The sequence below is a fragment of the Lathamus discolor genome, chromosome 4 (genome assembly GCF_037157495.1).
Source record: "Lathamus discolor isolate bLatDis1 chromosome 4, bLatDis1.hap1, whole genome shotgun sequence".
NCBI lineage: Eukaryota > Metazoa > Chordata > Aves > Psittaciformes > Psittacidae > Lathamus > Lathamus discolor.
In genome coordinates, this window is record NC_088887.1 from 53,828,303 (window position 1) to 53,852,329 (window position 24,027).

The window sequence follows — 24,027 nt, forward strand, 5'->3', positions numbered from 1 at the left end:
AAGAGTGGTCAGGGCCAGGCATTTACAACTAAATTGAGATTGGTTTATATAATAGCAATGTCCGAAAGAAGAGAAATATGTCTGTTGAACCCCTACCATTAAATGAATCAAACAGTAATTCAGGGGTCTGACAAAAACTACTATAAGTGTATTTTTTCATATCTCCCTTTTTCAAGTAAAAAAAAAAACACAAAAGAACAAAATATTACAACAAAGTACTTCAACAGTTCTGTCTCCTCAGCCTCTTAGACCTTTGAAACACCAGAGAGATATTAATATATTTGGCGTCAAGCCCAGGCCTTGCCATACATACTGCCTACTTTACTGACTCCTCAATGATCTTGTCTATTTTAGCATTGGGGGAGTCAGAATCCAACTGTTTTTCTGCAGCTTTTTCATTGCTCAATAAGGTTTCTACAGGTTTTTCACTATTCATAAAGGTAAGTAGCAATTTCAAGAGAGAATATTCTCTTTTGCGTAGATCTTTACCCTATATATAAACAGACATACATATATATACGTATATATATATATATACACACACAGTCTTGTGGCTGAAAAATCTTTAGCTCAAGATTCTTTGCAATACAAATTTTTTTGTTACTTTTTTCACAGGCTTTATCAGAATTCATAATATTGAATAGTCAGGGACATGTAATTATCTAGTCCGATATCAGAAAACTTAGACTTTCTAATATCTAACATTACATCAAGCAACAATCTGTGCTTTAGTTGTTTTTGGAAAGCAGTGCCAAGTTCAGAGCTCAGCACAACTATCTGTCTTTTAGAGCAGCCTGAAAAATTTACTCTTGTCACTGCGTCAGATGCAATTCCATTCTCGAGATAAAGCATGTGGTTTCCCATCCTAAAGCTCAGGAATGAGATACTTGCATTATTTTTGTTTACACTGTACACTGTTGTAGAAAATCCAATTTTAAACGAGAAAAATTTAAAGAAAATGTAGATTTATGTTTATTAATGTGTTGTTTGGTGAGGTTTAAAACACCTGTCACGTAGGAGAAAGAAGTGTTTGTCCAACAGTACGACGATTGGTTGTTAATACAGTTGAGACCAGGGTAGATGTCAATGGACTGTAGAAAAGACGGCTCTACCCATGTACAACAGTCATTAGGTTTTTAAAGGTCTGGTGAGGATTATGTGTTACTTCGCAGGAAAGTGTTAAGATTAATATCCTGACAGAACTATGATTCACAGAAAATCCTACTGAGAAGGGAGTAGTTAAATCTGAATAAAAATACAAGAAAAGAACATAAAATTACAGGTATCCTCAAATTAAGACATTTTCAGTGAATAGCTATGCTGGGGAGAAGATTTAGTTCATAAGATGGATCCTAGTTCTGTGTACACATCACAGCAGCTTGTTGGATGGACAGTACGGACAGACAGAAAACTACCATAGGTAGCTTTTAGTGCAAGGTTTCCTTTATTCCTCTATACCTGTCTGAACCTAGTAACAGTGCTAGATAGACTGGATTGTTTAAATAAATTCTTGTTTTATTGTTGCATTCTGTGTAATCTGAAGACAGAGCAATTTCAAGATAAGCGGAATTCCATTCCCACACGTTGAAATTCTTAAAACCTAGATATTGGATCACTTTCACAGCTCCTAGGTGCACAGCACAATTTTCTTGAATCATTACAGAACAGGGCAAAAAACTTGCACATTACCCAAGCACAAAGGGTGCACTCAGCAAACTCAGCCTCCCTGCTGTGAGATACAAAAAGCAAAATGGACTCCACAGCAGGGCTATCTCCTCACTTATGTCTATGAAGAAGTGATTGCTGTTTTCCTATCAAAAGACTAATTGGAGCATAATTTTTTTATATCTCTGGAGGTTAGGAATTGCAAGGAACCAGGGCAGGAATTACAGGTCCATTGCGGAAGACTGTCTTTTATTATCTATGCCTACATGGTGTTCATCTTCATTAGAACTAGTTTTACTGACATCACTAGAGTTGCTTAATGATATGATATGATTACAAATCCCTTGATATACATTATCTTTACAACTCTAGCTGTTAAACATTGTTCAAGCTAGCTACATTCTTTTTTCTTTAAAAAAAAAAACAAACAACCAAGGTTTCACTACCAATGCTTGAAACATGAATCAAACATTGAAATAACTAAAATATTAGAAGGAAAATTAAAAAATCACAGCAGGACATTATTTTAAAATAACATATTTTGATATTTAAGGATCTGACTCATTAGTTTTGTATTTTGCTTGGACTTGGCAACACTGAAACAGAGAAAAGGCAGCAACCTAGTAGTCTTTATCCCCAGCAAACTCTAGGCAGCCTAGTTATATATTATTTTTCTTCTCTTAAATTCTTCTAAAATATTTTTAAAACAGCTTAAATGACCCTGGGCTGTATTTTTATGCTTGGCTATCTATGCTTTCTGAGTAGTTGCACCCTTCAGTGCTATATTGAACAATAGCCTACATTTACCTTTCCTGAAAAATCTGCAGGAGCAGACTAAGTACAGACATAACTCTGCAGTCATCCACAACATGATGCCAAATTTCCATTTTAACCTCATTTTAAATCTAAGCTATGAGATTATCTCTTTTTTTCTCCTTCTGGTTTAAATTGACTGCTATTACTGAACTCTGGGAATAGAGCTTTTACAAAAGATGATATATAAAGGGGAAGTCTGTGGTATATCACTATTGATATTTTGAATGATGAATGATGAAAACTATTTAAAATAACTTTCTTAGATCATTTGGGTTTATAACCATACTGCCCTTTCTGTCCTTCTTATATTCTTCTAAAAACAAAGCTTCCAAGCCCAATTAATTCTCTTGAATAATAGAAAAATGCAAGGAAATTAATTATTCTACCCACCTGTAGTGGACTTCATGCTACTATTCATTACCTTAGTAAATGATCAAACAGCAATTTCTTTTCAGTGGCAAGTTCACTATTTTACTGATTTTTAATCTGTTTTTTATATATCTTTGTTAGTTTTCAACTTGAGCTGTTCTTGTACAGGTGAATATAACAGATATAGCTCATTTGGATGAATCTGACCTGTCTTCCAATCAAATGAGAGGGTTTCTAAAGATATTTTCTGTTTCAGTTAAAATTACAAGACGGGTTGATTATATAAAAATCTGGATTGCTTCAGAGAAAATATAAACATACAGTACATTTGAAACAAAAGCTCAGTTCCAGCTCTCATTACAATCAAAGAGGAAACTCCAACTAATATCACTAAATATGCAATAGCAGAGTTCCTGAGGCCAGAGTAATGGTCAGCTTGATTATTCTGTGACTTACAGATAGGAAAAGGTTTACTATTAGCTTCAAGAAACACTAAAGAATGAATTTATTACTGCAGTATATGAAATTATGTAAAAATAATAAGCTTCAATAAAATATTGAATAGTTGATTCTTCCAGTCCTTGTTTAGCACTCACAGATCTGTAGTAGATGTAAAAATCAGGGTCTAAGTCCTTTAGACATGTTAATTATTATTTTTCATGGATATTAACAAAGTATCTATGCATATACCTATTTTTAAGACGCAAAGCACTTAGAATGAATGTTGTACAAATGGTTTACCATTATCAGTGTTTGACTCCATTAGCAAACTCATGACCCACTCTAGCAGCATGATAGTAATCAAGTGCCTGTATTCATTGTGTTAAATGCTTCACAAGCACAAAGAAAGTCAAGTTTTCTAATATGCAGGTCCAAGGTACAGGCAAATTATATTTAGATACACATCGAAAAGAAGCTGACAGAAAGAGTATTAAGAGATACAAGGAGACTCCATAGAAAATCCCACACGTAACAGAGTGGAATAGATGTCAACAACTGACAATGAGGGAGGATTTCCACTGTTTGAATATGTACCAGTGCAATAGTATAACAATAAAAGGTATGGAGAAAAGATTTTAATGACTTTACTGTTTACTGCTATAAAGTACGGGATGGAAGAGATGCATTTTATAGCACAATTTTATAAAACTTATTCAAGAAATAAGTAACTAAGCAATTAAATAAAACTTACCACAATATAATTAGATTCAATATCTCAGGGCACCAAAGAAAAGTATAATGGCATCCTTAAGACCATCTTAAACAGTGTGTTTATTCAATTGAGCAAATATTCTATTCATCTTATCCTAAAATAGAGATCTAAAGTATTTTGGAAAACTAACCTTAGGTAGCTACTTCCTAAAGGAAAGCTAAGATGACTAGCTCAAATGGACATGCTTAAATTGCAGATGTCATAATAATGAGAAAGCAAGTGAAAAACGCATAAGAAGAAGTCAGTGGAGGTATCCTGCATATCACATTCAAAAACAATACCTCAAAGTTACATACCTTTCAAAACAGAGATATCACAGAAAACAAACCCCCTCTCCCCACCACTCCCCCCCCCCCCCCCCAAAAAAAAAAAATCTTGGAAAAATACTTTAGAAAGTCTTAAGAGACTTCAGTTAAACACAACAGTTGTCATATTTTGATCTAAAAATGTTAATTTTAACAGGGTGAAAACTAATTTATATAAGTCATAACAACTTTTATGTTATAAACAACTTAGAGGTTATAAATTATACATCCAATATGACTTATGTGACAATATATTAAAAGTCACTCAGTTACCTGATATGAAAGATAAAGAGATAGATGGGAAAATACACAGAAACAAAGATTTTAAAAGAAAAAAGAATCACAAACCTGAAGTTTCCGAAGAAAATAACTGGCCCAAATGACTCAAAGGACCACTAAGTCCACAGGAACTACTAGGTTTCTTTCTCTGATTACTGACCAAAATACTGAGTAACCAGGAAAAATGCATTATCACGAATGTACCCAGGAGTTCTTCAGGAGTTCAGGTAAGAAAGTCTTGAGTTATTGGGAAAAAATTCTTACTGAAATAGCTACTATTTTTTGTTTTAGAGGCTATATCCAGATTTCAACCTTTGAAAGATCTTTGAGAAGGACCTTCAGAAACAGCTTCAGAAACATAAATCATGGGTTAGGAGACAAAAGGTTGTCATGAATCAAAATCGGACTAACAGGGAGGAAACAGATAAAACAGCCTGTGAAACTATGCAAAAAGGTTAATATTAAGGTACCTTGATGCTACCCTGTGTTACATCCCTTGCTATTTTAATATATTTACTTCGATTTTGGAAGGGTGGTGAGCTGTGGAATTCAAAATTCCATGTATGACACATTGATCAAATTCAGAAGAAAAGATAATGGACTTCATCCCAAGCTGGATGGAACAGGAAACAAGATGAAGGTTCAAAATCTATAAAAGTATTTGCAGCACAAATTACCATCAGAATAAGAATTACTTATTCTAAGTATTCTAACTAAGGTCTACGGCCTTAGTTATTCATACCATAACATTCACTGCACACTTAAGAAAAAGGACCTATGCAAAGGCTAGTGCCTAATGCACATCTGTAATTAGTAAGATACAATGACAACAGGCAATCTATAGGATCTAATGGATAATATTAACAAGTAAGTATACAAACAAATAGTGGCAAAATGTGAAAGGCAATACTTGCAAAACCATTTTAAAAGACTGTATTTTGCAATTCAAAAGAGTTCAAAGAAGAAAATAATGAGAAATTAGGGACAAAAAATCCCTCATCAGTTGAGACTAAAGGGGCAGACTGGAGAGACAATTCTTTTCTGAATGAGATATTAAAAAGAAAGAGGCATAATAAAAGTATATAAAAGAAAGGTAAGCTGAGGAAGTTATAATAAGTTTTCCCTCCTTTATCCTGTATCAATGAGGAAAGAGTATTAAACTTCAAGATGTTCAATTAAATTTGCAACAGTCCCATTTCAAAACAGTAAATGAAAACACTGTGCTCTCATTGCCAAATGATTTAGGCTACGCTAAGAATTTAGAAAGACGCAAAGTGGTATTTCATCTTCCTAGCATTTATATAACTAATGCTAAAGTTCTTTGTAGAATCTAAATTGACAGGTTTCACAACTTAAACCAAGGTTGTACTATCTGGGATTAGGAGAATATCTTTTTAGGGACCTTCTTTGTTTACTACACAGCTTCTGCACCTTCCTCCAAGGAAATATCCTGATAACTGTCAGAAAAAGGCCATTGAAAACATAGGCCATGATTTTGATCCATCACTGCAATATTACTATATAATGTCTTCTGGAAAGGATATTGAAGAGAGAGACTGTAAATGTAAATGACAGCAAGTAGTTAAACACTATGTTAGCTCTGGTTTCTAATTTCAAGGTCTATACAAGTTTATGGTGACTGCTGTGGTCAGAACCCAAAGTAATAAAAACTTCAAAAGCAATTTCCCCATTCTGCATTCAGTCTTGCAGCATTAGCCTAACTCTCCAAACTCCTCTTAAAATTTATTATTGGTGCTCATTTGGCTGGATATCAAGACAAATTGGTGAGTTTGAATTGTGGAGATCTGTTGAGAGCTTTTGATTTTAGGGCAGAATCAATTATTGCTGAGCATACTGCTCCAGCTCAGACAAGAGGGTTAAGTGTCTTGATTCATATTCACATTCATGCAGTGCTCATGTGCAAAAAGATAAGTAGCAGAGGTTGTCTAGCAGAGACAATCTCTGGTAGAAGAGAAAACGACATGCATATCTCACAGCTTTGTAAACTGCTTATCAGATGATGCAGACTCCTAGCGCTTGCACACATGAAGCACAAGTAGCATAAAGATAAACCTTCAACTTTTGGTTTTTTTTTTTTGGCATATTGCTATATCAGTGCTGGAGACCTAGGGCTTCAAGGGTCTGATGTCCATTAAGTCTTGCAGAGATGTACAGACCAACAGACCTCTTAACACTGTTTATTGTACATGACTTTTAATATGAATAAAGTCTTGCTAATTATGCAATTGATTGATCACTTCTACTTCATCCCTTTTGAAGATTTAGTGTAAGGTGTCCCTGCCCATGGCAGCGGGGTTGGAACTAGATGATCTTAAGGTCCTTTCCAACCCTAACTATCCTATGATTTTATGATTCTATGAAAGATGATCCATAATATACTTGATAAATTGAGGACTGATATGGAGATGGAAAGAGTGGAAGATAAAGCAGAATTCATTGTATTTTTAAAATTTAGAAGTACATTCAAATGACGGCATTGGTCTTTTAATTTACTTCTATTTTATTAAGAATGTCTCTCATGCAATATTTTTTTGTTTCTTATATAGTGATTTGTTTTCTATCCCGTAGTATAGTACAACATTTGCCAGCACAGCATAGGTCGTAACTGCAAACCACGCAATTAATATTAAAAATTGCTCCCCTAATAACTGTATCAGTCAGATTTTTTATTAATTCAGATTTATTTCAAATTGCTCTCCATTCTGTAAGTATGAATACAAAATTTTGCAATGCTCGATAGAAAATGTTCCATTCAATCATCAAGTTCCTAAGGAAGACATATTCCCCAGTGTATTTGTCTTTTTTTCTTCTGCCTCATCATTTATCCTGTATCTTATGTCTGGCATTCTAGAAGGCAAGTATTTTTTAGAGCTTCTAAAACCCCTCAGGCTGTGCCTACAGCTACAGATATGTAACCATATGGTTTCTTAATTACTTAAATCACTCTGTAAAGCCTATGTGCTAACAGTCAAGATACATTTCACTCTGGTGTTAGCTGAAGGGAACCCATCTGATAGTTTGGAACCTGATGACTGGTGTTGCTCATTTTGCTTGTGTAGCATTTCCTTCACACACAGCTCTTTTAAAGCATAAGGGTCATTTCTCAGGCAGATACCTACTGACTAAAAACTGTAGAGTCTTCTCACTTGAAAACCTCACTGTATTGTTATTGTTTACTGTATATGTCTACTTTTCTTCCTTTTTGCAGTTTTTCAGATATTACATAACTAAGAGGAATTGGTGATCCATTGGTGGTTGTGCTGCCATCCAGAGGGACCTTGACAGGCTGGAGAAACTAGTCAAAAGGAACCTCATGAAGTTCAGCAAAGTGAAGAGAAGAAAAACAAGCTGAACTTCTTAGTGAAAGAATGAAAATAATTTTATCTCTGGTAAAACAACAAGAATATTCATCGCATTTACTTAAAAAGAATAAAACCAAGCATTCCTACCCTGATTCAATGAGATTATTAACAACATGTTGACATGCATTTTCCTAATGCTGTGTGTCTACTACTTGGACACTGGAAAACTGTTTTCTGTAGCTTGTCAGAAGGAATCATTTATTTCCTATTTGATAATGTGGTCTATGAGCAGTCTGTGACTGAATAATCATACTATTTGATTATGACCAGTCTGTGACTGAATGTTATAGCCATGCTACCGAGCAGAATTTTTCCATCTCCACATACTTCATTCTCTCATTCTACTATCTCTTCTTGTCTACCTTAAAAAAATAAAAAATAAAAAAAAAATGCGGACAATAATTATTTTCATCGCCATGTTGGAACCATGTTCTCAAACATATTCAATGACGTAGTACATCCCTGCTGACTGAAGAGAATCACGATGCCAGGGATATAGGAATAGAAAAACTGAGGAAGGCTATTTGCTAAGCTGGAACTTTTCTTTTTCACAAATCACCATATTGCAACAAAAGAGGTTCCTTTCAATACTGCTGTGTGATATCACCAGGAGAAAGTACACTACAATAAGGTAGACTTTAAATGCATTTTAAGTCTCCACAGAATAAACAGATTTTGGTGTACTAATCTCTTCAAGATCTTCACTAGAAAGAAAAAAACCAAACAAACTAAACTCTGTCCTTTTAACTAAAGTCTCTCCATTTCTCAATCAGTCCTCAATTTAGTGTGTTATGCACTATTTTCAAAACTCTCTTAGTATTTTCTGCTTGAAATCTTGTCCTTTTCTGGCTGTCGTTGAACTTGCGCATCCCAAACTCAATCCAACTCCGAATTTTTCCTTTTTTTAACCTAACTTTCCTTTTCTACTTTTTCTGTAATGAATATAATGGACTCTGTTCTCCCATCTTCTCTGCATCTTCTGTTTCTGTGATCCCACTCACTCCATGTTATTTAACTCCTAATTATGATTCCTGGTGGTTCACAAACCACCTTTTTTCTGTTCTATTCTGCTATCTGGCCATTATAATAAGTACTATGACCTGACATCCTTCCAAAGCTATACCTCTGCACATTTCAGGAGTATATTTGCTAGTGTTAAAACTCCACAAAGCTCTGATTGAGTATGTACTCTGGTTGAGCTGCTGTATTTTACAAGTAAATCCCTTGTATTTACTACCTACTTTTGAAATTTGTAATGACAGTCATGAGAAGTTTACTATTAGGGAATTGAGTTTTGACCTTGGCCATAGAGTAGGTTAAAGTTTTGGAGTGAAAACAAGGAGATCATAGTTTCTGACAGAGATTTTAAGAATCGCCAGAGAAGGTTCACCTTTATATATGCCATTGTATCCGCCATGGACTTCTCCAGAACTGGAGATTTCTTCCACATGAGCCCCTTGGTCAGATGTAAAGTATACGAGAGTTTTATCACTCAGATTATATTTATCCAGAACATCCAGAATCTGCCCTAGAAAAAAAAAAAAAAGAAAAGAGAGAAGAGCTTTAGTGTCTTTGACTGGCTTTTTCATTAGCCTTGGCAGATACAAATATTTTTGTCCTTATGCCTTTTTAAGACCACTTTCCATATAAATATTATTATACATAGCGATTGGCCTCATGCAGCATACAGTAGGGGACAATTGCACAAACCTTGTTGCAATCAGGACTATGATCGATTGCTGCAGGGTTACTTGAAGCATAAAATAAGAGAATTTGTGAGCATCAGAGAAAAAGGCTGATCCAAAGGGAGCCAGTGACCTTTGGAAGCAGTTGCTCTCAATCAAGGAAACCCCTCAGCAAGAAGATTCAAACTGCTGAAGATATCTGAGAGTCTCAGCATGCAGAAAAGAGCTAATAGTTTTGGGGTAAAGCTTTGCTGCTTAGCAACCTATAGAGGCAGCAGGGCAAAAATCTCAGTGTGAATGTTAGAATAAGACTTTCTAAGAAAAAAAGAAAGTTAACGTATGGAGTGCCTCTGAAGGCCCCATGTTTTGTTATCAAGCCTACTAATTAGTCCCTAATTTCTCATGATATAAGAGTAAACATCAACTAAACTCAAAATGTGAAAATTATTACATACACATACACATTTTAAAAGAGGAATCCACTTGGATGTGTTCTGTAACTTTAAGCCATATGGGCTTATGCTTCTTTTTCACAAAGGACTCCTCATACTGGCACTGCAAAGAGCCTTGCAGGACACATAAATTACATTCAAACCTATTTAGACTGAGTTCTTTAAAGAGGGTTTTCGTCTGAAGGAAAATGAAACCACTCTTTGTAACTTGCTCCAGTGAATTTCATATGGAATTTAAAATTATTGGTCCTGGAAAATGACCAAGGTTTAAGAATATACTTCTTCACATCAGCCTACAAATGAGTTTTAACCTTGTCCTTTAGGGATCTTGGAGCATATGAAGATGATTCTGTCTTCACAACCATTTTATCTTTACTCTTTTTACTTAAACATCCAAGACCAGTCCAATTTCAGTGTTAATTTTGATTTGCTCACCTGTCAACTAAAAATTAATTCATCAGCTGATGCCCAATTATTGTGTCAAGGAGGCTGAGATAAAAACTTTGAAATACGGAGTCTACTTTAAAGATTTTCAGATCACATTTCTGTTGCTATATCTTTTTTTTTTTTTTTTGGGGGGGGGGGGGGTAAGTAGTAGTTACCTTACCTTATTGCTACTATTTCTACATGTTTTTTAATGTTATAGCATCCTAAAACTGCCTTTTTAAAAAGGCTGACTGTCTTCATTTCTCATCAGCTCAACTGACTGGGTGATGAATAAAGGAACACCAGCAGTTAAGAAAGCGATACCTGTTGGTCTTGTTTGTAGACTAAGAGCAAAGAAGAAATGTAAGAGCAGAAGAGTTTGTTTATGTAAACTTTGAAACCTTGTGGGAGTTAAAGTTTCCCAACAGAGCTGAGAAAAATCTGTTACAAAGGCTGACATTTTAAAGTTGGTGGGTTGAGGGAAAATCATGCAGATCCATCTGACAAGACACTCGCTTGCTGCAGTAGGTGGACTTAGTGCCAGAAAAGAAAAAGGCAATTTCCAATTGGCCTCTGAGGTTGTCTGGAGAATGTACTTGCTAAGTAATTACGATATCCTTTGGAAAAGCTGCAATGATTGCAGAAAAGTAGGGTATGTAGATAAATTAGGGCATTATGTGTGGATATTCAGCCACATGACCTCCTGAATTCCCTTTCAACAACTAACAATCTATGATTTTATGATTCTATGATTATAATAATAAATGGGATTGCACAAACAAATATATGTGTAATGGCAGGCACAAATGTATTTTTATTTACATGCAGTTTTTCTTGATGAAATGGGATTTTACAATTCACCCTGTATATAAAACAAAATGAAAATAAAATGAGAATTCCACTCAGTACATCACATTAAATAATCTCTGGTGATCAGACATCTGCTGTCATTCAATAATGGATATTTTGATTTCCTAATCATTTCAGGAAAAATGTAAAGCAATGAAAAATATCTCACTATCACAAATAATTAAATAAAGCAGCCATCATTATAATTACTTTTATTTTTCCTCTGCAAGTAAGGTTGATTAGCTTGACTTGGCCTGAAAAAAAAATAAAAATTCTGGCACTCGAATGTTACCATTTCAGAAAAAAAAAAAAAAAACCAAGAAAACAAACAAACAAACAAACAAAAAACCTCACCAAACCACTGAAAAAAACAACCACCCAACAAACAAAACCAACAAAATGCACACAAATTCTCATCCAAAGCTTGTCTAACTCAGTGGCAAAACTTCCATTTTCTTCATTTGGATTTTTAAACACAAAAAAGATTGGTTACATTAGCATCAATTAACAAACGCTAAAATGACAGTTTATTTTAGCAACAACATTTTGCAGTACAGATGGACTAATAGTCGTAATTCAAATGACACTATTGTCAGAGAATGGCAATCACAAGTGCACTCACAGAAATGAAGCAAAACTTCCATTTTTATTTTCATCTTGAACACTGCCACCTTCTAGAATGAAAACTATAAATAATCAATATAGTGTGTGCTACTAAGAGATAAGCCCCATGAAAGTGCATTTGAATGATGTGGCCACTGTCAACACAAGCAACACATTCATTTACTGGCATTTCTAAATGGTAACCAATACAGAAGAAAAAATGCAAATAATGTATTATGGACCTCTGTGAACAGATACCTTTCCCATGCAATATTACATCGATTTTGGAAGCAAATGCTACCAAGTAGGCAAAATACATCCGCTACTGCTTTCTTATAACAATTTAACTTCTTCTTTAACTCTCCACTTTCATTATTTCTGTAGACTTCACAGAGACTTTAGGATTAAGTTAAAAATGATACTGTGTTTACAAATGTGTTAGTGATTTGGAAAACTGTCCAAAGGTTTAGTCAAGCAAGTGTATGAGCAAATGTATTCAATTCATAAATTAGTTTACTGCCATCTGAAGTCAATATGACAGAAAGGTTATTTGTGTTAATTTGAAATAATTGGGTCTTCAAAAATTATGAATTAAAAAGCCCAGAATACAGAAGACCTCTGTGTAGGACAAAATACTGAGGAAAGCTTTAAAGTAGTTTGCCAGATTTGAAGAAAGAACTGGATTCAGAAGGAGGCTTAAGGATCTGTCTCAGAACAAGATAATGGATGATAAAGGGAATTCCTGTAAATACAAATTTTTCCCCCACTCCAACAGACTTTTAAAACCCTCTGTTTCATCAGAAGCTTCCAGGAATCCTGAGACAATTACTGGACAAAGAGTGATCTGGGAAGATCAGCCATCACATCTCTACCTAAAAGCGGCAGTTCACTGTGGGTTTTGTTGCTGTTGTTTAGTTTTCTTTAATTATTTTTATTTGTGTTTTCAGAATTCCCTACTGATACTAGTGTTTGGTTCTGAGCAGAATCATTATTCAGAATCACAACTAATGTAATCAGCTGAACGGGGTCACCTCTGTGAGTGAGTGGCAACTCAGGAGTGCTTTCAGTACATGCATAAACTCCTACAAATTAACCTTACTTGCGTAAGTATCTGGAAGCCCATATTTCTCCCCAAAAAGATACTGAAGCTGTTTAACTATATAACCACTATACAGTAAACCCCTTGGGACCCTCTTCCTCCTACAGGATTTAATGAAAGTAATTCCACAGTTCATCATCTCTTTAGGGATCAAAGGCTAAGATATTCACCTTATAAAAACTTACTGTTGCAACTTCTGCACACCGTCATGCAGAAGCTAACAATCATTTTAATCTCTATGCTGATTTTGCATGATGAAAAAAGATGCTTCACTCTTTAATGCACTGATCTGATTACAAAATACACTGACTAAAACCTTCATATAAAAACAAGCTTAGTAACTAAGACCAAGACATCCCTATCTTAATTTTAGGTTTTTTTATATTTTAGGTTATAAATATGCAAATGTTTCTGTGGTATGCTCAGAGCCACCCAGTTTCCCCTTGATAAATATGCAAATCAGTTTGTCTCTGCAGAGAGGAAGTAATTATCACTTTCAGACCTAGTCATTGAGCTCAACACTTGAGGTAAAGATGGAAAATAATAAAACCATTGACAGCAATACAAGAAGTGGCTGCACATATGGTGAATAGTACATAAACTCTGCATGCAATTTGTTTAACATTCAGAGCTAGAACACAGTTACCGGAAAGTGGAAATTCTGGGGTGAAGCAATAGGTTGATGTTACAGCACGTTATCTGGAAGACGAGTGATTCTGCATAGATGAAGTATTAGTATATGAACATCAAAGGTGAGGGGAATACTAGTTAATATAACTGCTTGTATTAGAACTGAAAACAAAAGCATAACTGATTACAAAATGTACAATAATTCCTGCAGGAAGAAAGCGGAGTGTAGATTCAGTGGAAAGTCTTGAATCAGTCTTATTGTGCTACTATTATTTTTAAAGTTATGCTATGGAATCAGCCCATACAAAGAAGTCTTCTCCAAAGTACAAAACTGGAGTTTCAAATGTGCTCAGTTCTTCCTATGACATGTTAGTGGGATCTTTGGTGTCAATGGGACATTGCTAATGTGCTGACAGTCTCTCCCCAGCTTCAAATAGTTCAGACGTGCCACTGTTGGAAGTTCAAAACATGGAAGGACTGATGAATCCCACACTGAAACTCTGGTGCTAGCACAATCAAGCTCCACTTGTGCACATTGTAGATACATACGGGGTGGGATCTACAAACGGTGTACCCATCTCTATCTGATATAGTTACCATAAAGATTTTTTAAGATCAGTAAAGTAAAAGAAGCATTTTCATACACAGCTTATCTATCTTAAGATGAATGAATTTGGCCCCAAGAAATCTGAATCCTTTTCACAATAAAGTGAGACAATTGCCCTAGATTTACCTACCTACAGTTACCATGCAAATTATGCAATTGTTAGGTCCAGATAGGTCTGCAGAACATCAAACATTTTTCTATTGGATTCCCCTAGACTCAGGGTGAGGCAAGTAAAATCAGTGCTTGGAAAAAGGCAGTCGTTTTAAAAAAAAGCAGAGCAACTTTGGTGTGGGGTCAGCTAAGCTATCCTTGTGAATTTGCTTTCTGTTTGGCTTTGGATTGCCATCTAATTATAAACTTGTAATTGACCTGTGACTGTTTATACAGTCTTATAAGTATAATGTGTCTTTCAGACCTCAGGATAAATTTTCAGCATAGTGCACAGCAGATTAGGTATGCACTGCTTAGCAGCTATGAATAAATCAACCAAATTTTGACTTGTAATTATGCATAAGTTTTTCCTAGAGATAAGTACCACATATCTTATTTTTCTTATTCATATAGGGTTCAACTTAACTTGTAAATGTTAAAGTTGAAATGGTATTTTAGATATTTATAAATGCATGTGGATAATGAAGCACAGAGTTAAGATGTGATTAGGAAAGATGTGAAGACCTGTAAGTATAGCTGTAATATAGACAATGCAGGATGGAAAAGTTTTTCATATTTACATCAATACTACAACACTAATGATAGACGATTAAAGGTCAAAAGTATAACTATTCAGTGGCTATCTCCTTATTAGTATTTAAATTAGCTAATAAATGTATTGCTTGAAATTCACTTTTAGACCTTACATCTGTTGAACATAAGGCTATGTATTTCTAATGCAAACCCTAATTTTTAGCTTGCTTAAAATTCTAAAATATGAGAGATGGTCATGCATTTTAGAAGGGTCCATTGCATTTGCATTTTGCATGACAGCTGTGACAACTTTTTGAGGAAATTCGCATCTTCATTCTGCATACATCTGAGAATAAGATTCCATTTCACACATACAACTAAGATGCATAATGCAAATCACACTGTCTAGTTCCCCACTTTGAGGTATCCCATGTTTTCTTTCAGATTTTGGAAGGGATTTCTCTAGATAGGACCTAGACAAACTGAAAAGACAACGGAAGGATGCTGTTCATTTTTGAATTAGACTGTCAGGTGAAGTTAAGGCTTCAGTTATTTGACCATTTCAATATAAGCTGATGGTGATTGATTAAATAATTATGGAGTGATAAAAGAAACCCTTCTCCATATCTTCAAAGGTTTAAACATCTATTAATGTCAGACTCAGTTTTAAACTGAATATGCATATGCTCTTAGATCCAGATGTATAATGCCAACTTTTTGCCAGATTAAAGTATGAAGAATTATGAAGAATTTTAAAAGGGCAAGTAATTTAACCTCACTTTTTAATCCTATGCACTTTTCTGAAAATTATAAAGTATTTCTCAGTGTGTTTGTTTCATTTTTATAATTTTTGTTAAATAAAATTGGAACTGTGGTAAAATTGATTGACATTAGAGCCTAAGCATTTCTTTCTTTCAGCAGCCAAACCTTGTAACCCTTGCTGAATTTGGGAGTAGGTTTTAAAATTTTGGTATAATCATATACCATAAAGTTAAGAGGACTATTATCAAGATCAAATTTATAGTCCTCAGGAAATCTTAATTATTTTAATTTCCTGTTTTTCTGGTTTGAATTGTATAAAGGTAATGTTACATGAAAGTAGCTGTGCATTAACTCACCCCAAAACACAAGATGCCTCTTTCTTAGCCTGGACAGGACCACTACCACTCACAATTACTAATTCATCTACTTCTCTAATTGCTCTGGGGCAACTCAGTGGCTTTTGTGCCTAAGACTCTTGAAGCCTACTATGCAATCTCCATCTCCAAAACATGCTACCTGTGAACGATTCTCTGTACAGGCATTGTTAATACCAATAAGAAAGCAAGCTTGACTGATAATTGCCCTCAAGGGAGTTTTCCACTAATGAATGCAAACTCCAATCTGCCTTGTCTAAATGACATTCTAAATTAAGTAAAAAAAACCCAAACAGATTGATGGTCACAGATCTTCCTTTATGATTCAGGTTTTGCTGTTTTTTTTTTTTTTTTTTCAATTCTCCTTCTTTCATTTTTTTTTTGTGTTCCCAGTATGTGTCTGTGTGAGTTCAATATGACAGTATCTATGTTTATTTAAATTCCAGAGGATCCTTTCAGAAGGGAAGGCAAATATTTTTTTTCAGGTCATTCTCACTGATCATAGATGACTAGCTGAAAAGATTGCTCACTACCTTATAAAATGGGACTTTGATTCCTTAATTTATCTACGGGCTCTTGTAAAAGTACTCCCAGCCTATACAGGAAGAGCTTTTGTTGAAGTTTCAGAGTAGTATTCAGTAGCAGAACAACAAAAATAAAACAAAACAAAATAAAAAAATAAGCTAAAAAATAAATCTGCTTTTTCGTGGTCCAAGGCCTGCAAAAAGAACCATGTCACTCACTTTAAATCAGTTTGAAAATAATTGAGGTTTCTGCCTTAGGCCAAGATGCATTTGATACCCCAAGACATGGTAGGGGCATGAAATCATGGAGGGCCCTGAAATCATCAGGCCATTTCTTTTTTTTCCTCTGTCTTTTCTCTACCTAATTCTTACTCATGAATAAAGAAATATGTGATGTGAAATTACTAATATTGTTATTAGTCTACCTTTATAGAGGTTCAACAATATAAATGCTATGTCTCATTTGGTTTGTAAAATGGAGTTACAAAAATGGACCTATGTGACTTTCCTGTGTGAAGGCAAGACAGATTTCTGGAAAGGCTCTGCTTTGCATACAAGGATCACAGTAAGATGTGGGTTTTAAGATAAATCTGAAGGATAAATACGAGATGAGGAAGGATCATTCACATAGCAACACCACAGATCAGCTGAAATACTAACATATATACATGAACAAATTAATCTAACTGTAAATATATAGCATTTGGGGAAGAGAGGCGTTATTGCTAAGGTAAACTTTCCTAAGCACTGATGACAAATAACTACTAGAATGCTCCAGACAGCAAGTTTCTTAGTTACAGGAATACATAGATAGATAGGCAGGGACATGGTTAGTTCTTTCTGAACCTATAACCACAGTACTTAAGTATCACATACAGAGAAAAGTAAGTATAGAACAGCAAATAGATTTTTGCTCTCAAAGGCACTGGAAAAGCATGGCTAGCTATACTCAGCCACTGACTGTATCATTCTTGAGATTATATAAGTAGGACAACAGTAAGATAGAGCATTTCATACATTTCCTGATTGTGTATATTATTACATAGTGTCTCCTTTTTAAAACAATTATTTTCTACTATCTTACTGTGTATTCCTAAAGGTAATATAGACCAAGGAAGTAATTAAATGCCACATTAGAAAATAAGTTTGTATTCTGAGAGAGAAATGTGATATTATTCTCTAGCACCTTTTTGCCAAGAAAATCCCCAAAGCTGTCTTTAACTCAGCCATCTACTTTTATGAGCAGGGGGCTATTGCAACAACTACCTGACCAACTATGGCAGAATCACATGTAAGCTGAAGTGTGAATAGCCTGAGAAATTTGGGATATGGGGCTTGACTACCTCAGCTCTATAGGTAAGAATACTTAGGTTATATCCCGTATAAATCTTTTAGGGATCCTTTTAAGGACAACTGCCAATTTTGTGCCTTATTAAAATAAGCCTGCAATAAAAGCCATTATAGCAGCACTCTGCCCATAACACTGTGCTAAGATGTTCAAACTTTACCCTGTAGGATGTGCCATGGTTGATACAAAGGAACTTACATCACTCTTTTCTGAAGCTGGGCTGGAAGTGATCTTCAAAGATCATCTAGTCCAAAACCTCGACATGGGAAGGTACATCTGTCACTACTACCTGGTCCAGAGTCTCACTGCACTCACAGAAAATAATTTCTTCCTAGTATCACACTGTAATGTTTTTTGTTTTTTTGTTTTTTGTTTTTTGTTTTTTTTTTCATTATGTCCTATCTAAACCTACCCTGTTGCTGTTTAAAAGTGTTGCTCCTTTCCTACTAATACAGGCCCTGGTAACAAGTATCACTCTTCTTTATAAGACCCCATCATATATTGTAAGACAGAAATAAAGTGTCCCTGGAGCCTCCTCTTCCCCAGGCTAAACAACTCCAGCTCTCTCAGCCTGTCTTCATACAGGAGGTGCTCCAGCCCTCCGATCATCTTCATGGTCCTCCTCTGGAACTCATTCCAATGGTCCACATCCCTCTTGTGCTGGGACCCCCAGAGCTGGATGCAGTATTGCAGGTGGGGTCTCACCAGAGCAGAGTAGAGGGGCAACATCATCTCCCTCAACCTATAGGACATACTCGATGCAGCCCAGGGTACAGTGTTGCTTTTTTTTCTGGGCTGCAAGTGCCCATTGTCAAGTCATGTCCAGTTTTCAAACACTGAACTGAACAGATAAATCATATCTGTTCCAATCGTAAAAGAAAAAATATTCATGTGTTACTTGTTTAATGTGTGCTTTGCTGTTTTGCGGTACAATAATCAGCTGTACTCTAGACTAGAAGCACTTTGATGCCTTTCACAATAGCCATATTCTATACACATGGCTATACTTTTCACACTGCCAAAAACATTATCTTCCATGACTTTGGTAGAAATGCTGAGACATCCTGAGCTACTCATTAATTTCAAACATCTGGCACTAAGTTATCTTTGGGTCTGCAGGAATACAAAATTCATACTACTCTTCAGGGGCAGACCGTTCTTTTCTTTAAGTTCAAAGCAAATTTACATTGTATTATTTCTTGTTTGCCTGCTTTGTTTCTAAATTCCAGTCTGATTCAGAAGTGCACATAGAATCTAACTCTAAGCCATGAATATCTCATCCACTGAAATACAAAAGCCTGAAAAGCCTAAAATCTTTATCCTCATAACACAGAAATTGCACTAGTACTTTAAAAGCATGTAAACTGAAGCACACAAAGGGCAAAGTTAATCACACATAATTTTAGGCAAACTAAGTGTGACATCAGTCTAGGAGTTTGCTAGAAGGGTACTTGCTGAAAAAGAAAGATGCTTCTCTTCTTTCTCCTTTGTGCTTTACCTGGAAGCTGGCTGGGAAAAAGGAGGGAAGGGAGGGAAAGGTACTCTGCCTCCCTTCTTGTGGTAGCAGCAAGCTGCAAGATAGACTGAAACTGTGGAATTTAACTTCATGCTGGTTTAAGATAGGGCTTTTATTATCTTAGAGTCTCTCTTTCATCCTCTCAGTCAAGCAACAAAGCCCTTAGGGGTCACATGCTTCTTTGGATATGACCTTAGTACTGTAACCTGAAATCTGCTGGGTGTTCTCAAGGTTAGTACAATGTGCTCTTTCTGAGGAAATGTTACAATGAAACTTCCAGGGGTGGGAGAGGGAATGATTGACAAAGAGGTAAGCCAAGAGAAGACAAAAAAGAAAGCATTCAAAATAGTAATACCCTGAGTACACTAAATAAAGCATGTGAAAAAAAAAAAAAGGAAAAAAAGCAACATTAATAAAAATCACAGGCAGGAAAGCGTAATGAAGATTCAGTATCAGTATTTCTGAAACAGCACCCTAAACTGAAACAAAATTGCCATATTTTACAACCAACTAGTGAGGAAAAAAGCCGAAGAAGCTCAAAGATATCACTTTACCAGCTTGCCTTACACTAACCACAGCATCCGTATTCCAGTGCTTTCCCTAACCTTAAAAACTTTGTTACTTATCTCATTATTATACTTCATTATTACACAGAAAATGATAAAAAGTTTTCTGTAATGCAAAATACAGAACTGATTTCTAGAAGAATAATGACCTTTGGTAATATTACCAGCCTGCCTATTATATAGTGAAGTTGTTTCAGCAGTCAGACAGACCACTGAAAAAACCCCAATCACAGTCAATAAAAAGGCAGTTCTCCTAACCTCATCAATAAGAGCTTATTAACACATGGAATTTGAGCCTTGTGATTCAGCAGAGTAAAATTTCTGCATGGCGATTCACTAACAGGAACCAGCCTGGCAATGAACAACAGTTTACAACATAACCAATAGTGCCATAAGCTCTATTGAATGATTACTGTTTTCACTGAGAATTAGTTCCCCTCTTTTAAATAGGATGGTCTCAAAAAAATTAACATACATTTCAGAAGAAGCATGAAAAAGTTTCATGTCTCTCTCCAAGAAACAGCAGGGAGGATTTAAAAAGGACCCCCAGGATTCTCAGCATCATCACTGAAACTGAAATGCACATGGCCAGTTTTAGGGTTTTTCTACAGTTAAAAGAGATGCAGGCAACTATGAATAAATGGCAAAAGGCTGGAAGACTTTCCTGAATCATCACATAAACTGTTCATATCGTTATGCTTCACATGTTGGTGAAGACCAGAAGACAACTGGAGTTCCTGAGCCCAGGTGCACATTCTAACCATTTCCAAACTCCAACATGGATCAAGACCTGGAAAGATAAATGGCTCGCTTTTCCCTCTTCTCCACCTCCATTCCAGCTGAATCAAAATCCTAACGCTTTAGTACAGGTCCAGAGATGGATTAGTGGGTGACTGGCAGCAAAGCTATACCTCAGTAGATAAATCTGAACACCACCTCTGTGTCTCAGTTTCTCATCTGGGAAACCAATTAATGAGATTTGCCTGCTTCACAGAAACTTTGTGTAAGTGCTTATTTGCAAATATATTACATAGTTTAGTGAAGAAATGCCACAGAAAAGATGAGTGGTATCAAATAAATCTGTCTTCAACACCGAACTTCAATAGTGTGTGTTAAATAAAACATGAGAATTCATATTTGACAATGAGGAATACACCTACTGTTGAGTAGCTGCTAATTAAGAAGGCATTCTGTGATGATGAGACAGGGTTCCAATGGGAAAAGAAATGCCATGTACACATATACTTAAAAGCTGTACCATAAAACACAAACACAGGAAGACTGATTTTTTCTATACCTGACTTCATAGCCTTATAATGCTCAATGTGCCTTCTGTGTGTTTGTAAGAATTCATAGACTGCATCAGTTATACTAAGGTACTGGGTAATCCACTACAAAACGATCTGAAGGTATAAGGAAGAGGTGTGGGAAGGAAGGTTTAAATATCTTTAGTTCATCTGCTCCTCTGTTCATGTTTGATCTTCTTTCATGGGGATGTAACTTCTACCAGCAACATCCCTCATCTATTAGTTCAGTTGCATCCTTTATTAAAACCATGATTACAAGCTCTATAAATACCTAGACAGATACTGCTTTCAGTGTCCAAGTGTTGAAGAAAAAGGATGGCAAAAACATGTTCATAAGACAGTGCTGAAGGTTTCAGGTTCACAACAGGGACACTTTGGCCTAAGAGAGCAAAGTCTGTCATCCTGATCCCTCGTTCTAGGTGACTTGCCTTACTAAATTACTGGTGACTTTGGGACAGGGCAAATGCAATTCTTCTTAACAGAAACACAGTATCTGTGTGAAAAAGTCTGCTATGCAGAAGCACTCCACCAGCACAGTCACTAGTAGCTTCCTTTAAACGGCTTTCCTAGCCTGTATTTCGGAGATTAGCTATCATTTGGATACAGTTAGCCCAGTCAGTTTCCTCATTGCAACCTCAGCCCAAGAATACATAGAAATCACTGTATTCTTGCATGTCAGTTTTGGCTTAAATCATTATTGTTTTCTTAATCCCACTCCTCATCTACCTGAAGCAAAGAGCAATAATCCAACCATACCATTTATTTGTGAAATTAAACTTTAGGGGAAAACGTTAGTAGTACATTTCATTACAAAAATTCCTATCCTCTTGCTTGGAGAGTCATTGGGATGCTGGAGAGGGACTCTTCATCAGGGACTGTAGTGACAGGACAAGGGGTAACAGGTTCAAACTTAAACCAGGGGAAGTTCAGGTTAGATATAAGGAAGAAGTTCTTTACTGTGAGGGTGGTGAGGCACTGGAACAGGTTGCCTGAGGAAGTGGTAAATGCTCCATTACTGTCAGTGTTTAAGGCCATGACAAAGAGAGCCTTGGGTGACATGGTCTAGGGTGAGGTGTCCCTGCCCATGGCAGGGGGGTTGGAACTGAATGATCTTAAGGTCCTTTCCAATCCTAACTATTCTATGATTCTTCTATCTTTACCAGATCTAAGACAAGCTTTGTGCTTTATCCTGGGAATGGAGATTAGCTTGTACCAAAACCGATGCTAATGTTTTCAATGACTAGAACATTTTGATCACAATGTCAGATGTCATTTCACAATTTTTGTATTAGACACAATTTTTAGAAGTTCATAACTAATAGAAAGCCTTTAAAACTTTGGAAGCATGTGACTACATTTTTGTACAGTAAAATGCACAATGCACTAACACATCTTGCTCTGACAATTTAACTCTTGCAATATCAGATGCAAACGTAATCTGCTTAGCAGTTGGCAGCAAATTTTGAACAACACAGCACTACTACCACAAACTGCATTACACTGAAGTTTTCTATCATGGAGTACACATTACTAAGTCATTATTTAAACTTGATTGATTAAAAAAATGCTATGAGAATGGCTGCTTAAGATGTGCTTTGCAATATGACACCTAATGTTCTAAGAAGGAGCTTTGCTGCATATAAAGATGTAATAAAGAAAAAGGGAACTGTACTTAAGAAGGATTAGGTAGCTCAGAAGGCTTATCATCTTGGAAATGGGAGTCTTTCATCACTTAGTTACCTCTTAAATTCAGTCCTGTTCAGTAGTGACGGAAAGTCATTGCTGCTTAGTGACATATGAAATGAGTTTGGGTCTTAGTGGAGATGGTAGTTTGAAAGCATCCACATCATAAAAGGCAGAATCACAAATATCCTCAATGTGCACCCTTACTGGTGATTTTCCCAAATCTGACCTAAAAACAGGATGTGCTTCAAGAGCTTACCTACTGCCTTAGCTGAAGAAACAGCCTCTTAGAGTAAAAGCAGAAAAGTGTGGGAAAATTCTGTTCAAGTCAGAGAGTACCTGTATTGGCTGAATACCTTCTTCCTCAGAGATGCTGGCTGAATATTTTCCATGATAACAACACCTGGCTCAGCTAAGTTTATGTCACATTCAGAACAGCTGGGTAAAACAGATTGAGCCTGCTTATCTGCATTTTCTGATAATGTGGCATTATTCTGCTGTGCTTATATTTTATATCAACTTTGCACTGTTACAAATTACTACATCAGGTGAAAAACCATGATAAACTAGGCTTATCTCCGTGTAAAAGATTTTTTCTGGAAAAAGTAAAAATAAGAAAAAAATGATAGCTTATTCATTTTTTTTCTCAAAGCAATAGGAATTTTTTTTTTTTGTTTCATATTGTTAATGATTATTTTTAGCATAATTCAAAATTCTCAGAAGATTTGTGGTACATATTTAGATTGGTTCAAATAGTGTAGGATTCTAAATAGAGGTTGAAAGCAAAAAAAAAAAAAAACCCACACAAAAACCAAAACACAGTAAAGTTAAATAAAGATGTAAGAATTCACAGTGACAGCCATTTGCAATTATGTGTAAAAG

General features: G+C 35.6%; 1 protein-coding gene across 15 annotated transcripts in view; it reads right to left on the reverse strand.

The window, feature by feature from the left end:
* Nucleotides 1-24,027, reverse strand: part of STS (steroid sulfatase) — a 106,268-nt gene that overhangs the window by 34,990 nt on the left and 47,251 nt on the right. For all 15 annotated transcript variants that reach the window (XM_065677502.1, XM_065677501.1, XM_065677498.1 and 12 more), the window contains one exon: nucleotides 9,421-9,558. In XM_065677502.1, the coding sequence (XP_065533574.1) occupies nucleotides 9,421-9,558 (138 nt within the window). The remainder of the gene's footprint in view (nucleotides 1-9,420; nucleotides 9,559-24,027) is intronic.